General features: G+C 36.1%; 1 protein-coding gene across 2 annotated transcripts; it reads right to left on the reverse strand.

The window, feature by feature from the left end:
- Positions 1-471: 471 nt before the first annotated feature.
- On the reverse strand, positions 472-3,934 carry LOC127798800 (serine carboxypeptidase-like 7). 2 transcript variants are annotated; one of them, XM_052332404.1, is made up of 14 exons: positions 3,571-3,934; positions 3,296-3,441; positions 2,913-2,989; positions 2,676-2,798; positions 2,483-2,585; positions 2,162-2,199; positions 1,956-2,057; positions 1,742-1,828; positions 1,492-1,647; positions 1,338-1,409; positions 1,150-1,268; positions 959-1,072; positions 810-855; positions 472-713 (listed from the first exon to the last, which is right to left on the reverse strand). In XM_052332404.1, exons 1-14 carry the CDS (start codon positions 3,894-3,896, stop codon positions 630-632), a joined length of 1,593 nt encoding a protein of 530 aa, XP_052188364.1. In that variant the 5' UTR covers positions 3,897-3,934; the 3' UTR covers positions 472-629. The 2 variants fall into 2 exon arrangements, with proteins under 2 accessions (XP_052188364.1, XP_052188363.1); XM_052332403.1 differs by having other exon boundaries at positions 472-855.
- Between the last annotated feature and the right edge of the window lie 1,801 nt (positions 3,935-5,735).

Consider the following 5,735-nt stretch of genomic DNA (forward strand, 5'->3'; position numbering starts at 1 on the left):
TAGAAAAGAAACATTCGTCAACCAATTATTTAATTAATTAATACTAAAATGTTAATTATTGCTGAAAATCTTAATTTATATATTGTTATTACTTACTATATTTTATTTTTTATAGTAAGAATCTTGATGCATCACTTTTCAAACAAAAATCACATAGACCTCTTAAAATTGTCAAATTGTCCTAAATCTATATTTGCAATGAAAAAATGTTACAGTTATCAAATGAATTTTCACCCTTCCAAATGCCAATTTTACTCACTTGTATGACTAGACTGGTCCACCTAATCAGACAACTATTATTATTTTTATAAAATTGTTTATTCTAATCATCTAAAAAAAATTGCCCATTTCAAAATACAGGTATAAAAACCATCAAGCAAAAAATAATAATAATACAATGGCCACCTTCTTTGTATGACGAAAAAATGATATATTTTATTTTATAATTGATAAAAAAAAAAAAGGAGAAACTCTTAGTAATACAAATAATTCAATTAATCAAGTTGTTGTTGGGGTCAGGTAAGTAGTAAACAACTCTTTAAGTTACAAATAGACAAGCACAGGGGCCTTCATATCTCCTGGTATTAGAGTTTTGCTGCTCAACAAAGGTAAGAAGTTTGATGGATTGATCAAAGAGGCTGACGAGAAATCCATCTCTTGAACATAGCAGCACATTCAACAGGCCTGTACTCTGGAGCTGTGTGTCCTCCTCCCTGCTAACCAAAACTTGTAAAAACAGAAAGGGGACAAAAGAAAAAAAACATCACATCTTTGTTGAATAGAGCAAGCAAAGAGGACAAATTTCTCGCCTTGACAGTAGCAAACGTCATCCGGTTGGAGTAAGTCCTTGCGTAACTATATGCATGGCAATGAAGGGATGATTCAAATTAACTCTTGGAAGTTCTAACCAACAAATAACAAGCCTTGATCGGTTAATGTTTGGCCTTTGGCGACTTACCCAGCAACTTGGCCTTGAACAACCCAAGAACGCCAGTCTTCGACAATGGAATAGTTGAGGGATCTTATCCATGCTTGAGTTCCAAAGAATGGGACAACCAGATCATGATCACCACTGTTCCAAACATCATACACGACCATATCATATTTAGAAATTAAGATTTTCAATCCTAGGAGGACAGTTATCTTCACCTGTAAATGAGAGATCTGTAACCTTTTTTGCTGAGGTTTACATGATATGGAAAACTGCTCGAGATTTTGATAATGTAAGCCACTCCATAGTTGCATCTTGACCACTTAGCTATGCTTCCCTGTATTAAAACCTGTACTTTATCTTCTTCGTATATTTTTTCGTACAGAAGAGTGGCTGCAAGATGTACCTTTCTTATATGGAGTGCTTCTTGGACACCATCGTCGTTAAGCCAACGGTAGGAAAGTCGATATCCATTTGACTATGATCAGCAACGAACAATTACACGGCTATATAATGCACACTTAAATGTGGAGATTATTTCAAAAGCAATGAGAACTTACACGGCTATATAATGCACAGGGTGACTGATCGGAAAGGAGGAGCCCCATGTCATTCTCATCCAAAAATCTTCTTTCAGTAAAGAATTCCTGCCATTTTGGCGAAGCAAAAGCACAATGTGGTTCCAAAATTTGAGCATGGTTGAGCTTACTAGTACACTGCAAATGACAAAAGCATACTCTCATTAGCTTTGTATCCCAGGACAAAATCTCCATTTTAAGAGAACAGTTCGTGAAGCAGAAGAGTCGCGACCTGGGTGTAAGCTTCGAGACCCTTCAAACACTCTGTATTGCCTGGATCTACATCATCAAACTGCCCTTTACAACTTCTCTTCAAAGACTGGAAGAAAAAAAAAAAAAAAGGCACAAAAAACAGAAATTGCACGATTAATTGTACAACATTGTGTGTGTGTGTGTGTGGGGGGGGGGGGGGGGGGGGGGAGAAGGGATTTGAAGAATTAAACCACCTCATAGAGTTCATCTGAAATGAGTCCCATTCCATGAGCAAATGGAATCCGATAGCGTATTCCATCACCAACATTTGTTACAGGGTTGCCAAGTATGTAACCCTGAAACCATTGCAGAGAAAACAACAAAAACTTTGTAACTTCTTGAAGCATTAAAAGAAAAAAGAGAAAAAACAAAAAGCTGTCATTTTCTATCATTAAGAAACCTTAAGATTGATATGTGGTTTGAGGTCTGCTTCATTTCCTGCATCACAAGATAATACACTTGAAATAGGAGTGAACATTAATTAATTTCATGGTGTATGGAAATATTCCCAAAGTAATTTTAAGGAACTTATTTAAAAAATTTGCAAGGTATTATCTAATCTTGCAGTACTTCATACTCTGTTGAAAGAACAATCAAATCATTTTCTATCTGTATCAGTAATTTTCTCGCTTCTCTTTGTGCATTATTCATGAAATGTACAGATTTTTCCAGACACTACCCTGTTAAAAAATTTGACAGAATTCACGAATTTATTTCTTACCATTTGACATCAGTTGGAAGATAATTGGAACGGTGATGCCAGAGTAAGAGTCTCCACCAACATAGAATGGGTTTTGGAGAAATTCTGAATGATCATCAAACCACTGAAAAAAGTTTTTCAACAACAAAATATATATAATTTAGCTGGAATTTGTTGTGAAAAAAATTCTATTTATATAGCATTAAAAAGGTACCTTTCTCATAAATTGATAAGCTTGGTCACATGCTTGTAAATCAGTAGAATGAGAAGCATGGAAAGTTCTTCCATAAGAAAATCCAGTACCAACAGGTAAATCCACAAAAATTATACTTGCCACCTAATATTTATCATTGTCGTGATGTCAATTACACTCATAAAACACGAAATTGTTCCCATTGATAGAGCAAATTAATTAAAATAGGTTAATTTGAGGAAGCTTCTTTCATTTTACCTTGGACCATGAATTTGGATTCAAGGCTAAAGTAGGTAAATTTTCATCTTTCTGCACAACTTCAAAGTTTAATGGGCCTGGAAGGAGATCCAACACATGACATCAATTTTCCAATAAGAAAAGGGTTAAGTAGAGCCAACAAGGTCCATCAAGACGTAACTTTGAGTGGCTCTATTGTAATAGGTTTAGGAGATTCAAACAAAACAATAGAAAGGATATTTTCAATGTATAATACTTCTCGTCTTGTGAAGGACTAGAAGAGAGTCTTATTTGCATGTAATCACCTCTCTGATAGAGAACTTATTTCTATAAGTCATACCCCATAATTGAGGAAAGAACCCTAATTACTTGCAATGTTTTATTTTGTACACTTAAAGTGATACCTATTTCATAAGCAAAAGCAGTGAAGGAGGAGCAGCCGGGTCCTCCAGTTAGCCATAAAACAAGAGCGTCCTCTCTGGGGCTGGACTCAGACTTCACAAAGTAGTAGAATAGCTGCACATCTTCTCCTTCGTCAACTCCTATATACCTGGCATATATATCCACATATGTATTACATATACAGACAACAAATGAGTGATTATGGTTATAAATTGCTACATAAACTGGAATGCTGAAGAAGAAGAAGAAGAAGAAGAGGAGGAGGAGTTGAACAAACCCGGTTTCGAGCTTGAAAGGAAGAGGGCCTTGGAATCCAGGGAGAGACTCAACCACGGAGAGAGCCACCGCCGGCTGATGAAGGAAAAGAGGATGTAGCAGAAACAGATGGAAGAAGACCAAGCGATTGATGAACAACAGCTGCAGCTTGGCCTTTGACCGTCGGATATCCATTTTTGAATTCAGGGTTGTGTTTAATTGATGGCAAGGAGTGAGTAATCTGAGCAACATGAAATCTACAGAGCGATTGGAATTTGGGATACTAATTAATCTGAAGAAAAATGGTTTTGGTTTGAGTTTATAGGTACAACAACTTGAAGCTACCATAATCTTCGACTTAAGTGAAGAAGATGAAAAGAATCTCAAACCCATAAGAGGAAGAAAGTCGTCATCAAATGTATAATATAATTAGAGATGCATTTAAAAACATATGAAGAGTAGTTAAAAAAACAATAGTGTAAAGTAAGACAAATGAGTACAATATAAATAAGAATTAATACATCTTAAAGTCCTTAAATTATTAAAAAATATGACATTCAGTCCCTCATTTAAAAAACCTTAACTTTCGGTCTCTAAACAATTAAAAATTTACGTGTTTAGTCCTTGCCGTCTACATCCATCTATGCGTGATATCACGCGTCCTTTAAGGCGCGTGAGATGACACGTATGCAATATTTTAAACATCCACGTGTAAGAAATAAAACACGTTTATTTTAAAAAAAAATAAAAATCAAATTTACAAACCAAACCTAATTTAGATTTTAAAACCTAATTTAGTGAAAACCTGATTCCCAAACTCATATAATTTATCGAAAACCATCGAATCGTCGAAGCTCGCAGCGTTCAAAACCTAATTTAGCCAAAACCTAAATCTCAACTCAGAAAACCTAAATCCCAACTCATCGAAGGCAAAACCATCGAAGGTCGTCGAAGTCACACTCTCTCTAGCAGTCGAAGCTCGCAACGTTGAATGTGTCGGAGAGGATTTCGAGTTCTTCTACTACTCCGTTAAAGGGTGAGTTGTCGACTGGATGTGCGCACTCGAAATTGGTCTCTATTTCTGCTAAATATACGTGTAAATTTGCTCATTTATCTTGTATGTTGGGTTTGTTTGAATGGGTTTTTGGACAGTTATAGGGTTGTTCGAATGGGTTTTTCGAGGGTTATGGGTTTGTTCGACAGTTATGGGTTTGTGCTTTTGTTGTTTTTGAATGGTTTTTGAAATGGTAGACGAGTGGGTTTGTGCTTGTAGGTGGCTATGTTGTTGTAGTCCCCAAATTATTGTAGGTTATGATTACTTTCATTTGCTTGTTTAGTGGTTATCTATATGTCGTTTTGTGGTAAGGATGCTGATTGAGTGTATATAAATTAACAATATTATAATAACCTAGTTGGCAACTAACATGCATTTTATTTTTCTTGTTTTTTTTTTGTTTGGTAGAATGTGTGACTTGGCAGTAAAGTTGAGACTTTTTCACAGTCGTGTCGTGGTAAAGGAAGAAAGTAGCTATGTGAGGGGGGGGAGAATAGGGAGATTGAAGTGGACTTTGACTTTGAAACGTTCTCATTTCCTACAGTGACTTGGGCTATTGCCCATCACTTAAAATTGAACAAGGTTAGTGCAATTTATTTGAAGTGTAAGCATAATTTTGGTGAGATATCGAATGATGAGAGTATTTTCAAAATATGTAAAGGCGTAGTTGATGGGGACACATTGGACATATACCTAGAAGGTGAAGGTAAAGTAGATTACGTTCCAACTAATAACCCTCTTCAACCACATGTTCTTATATCTCTTGAGTCTATAAATGAGGGTCAATTAGGTAAATTTGCTAAAAAAGTTGGTCCCCTACTAGAAACCGGTTTAGTAGCTTATGAAGGGCAGTAGGGCAACAAACTAGTTTTGGGAGTTGTGAGGGAAATCAAGTGGGAGATGATGTATCTAATGAGGAACATGTGGAAGAGGTAGTCTTTGACGAAGAGCCCTTTGATGCAACTTTTGCTGATCTAGTGGAAGATGTTACAAACTTTTCCGACGATGAAGATGAGGAATTGCAAGCTGTAAGGCAAAATATTAGAGAGAAGAGAGCAAGGATTGAAGGGATTCTAAGAAAAGAGGGAGATGGAGAGGGAGAAGATGCTGTAGAGGTAGATCTAGATGAAGCT

This window comes from Diospyros lotus, chromosome 4 (genome assembly GCF_014633365.1).
Source record: "Diospyros lotus cultivar Yz01 chromosome 4, ASM1463336v1, whole genome shotgun sequence".
Classification (NCBI taxonomy): Eukaryota; Viridiplantae; Streptophyta; class Magnoliopsida; order Ericales; family Ebenaceae; genus Diospyros; species Diospyros lotus.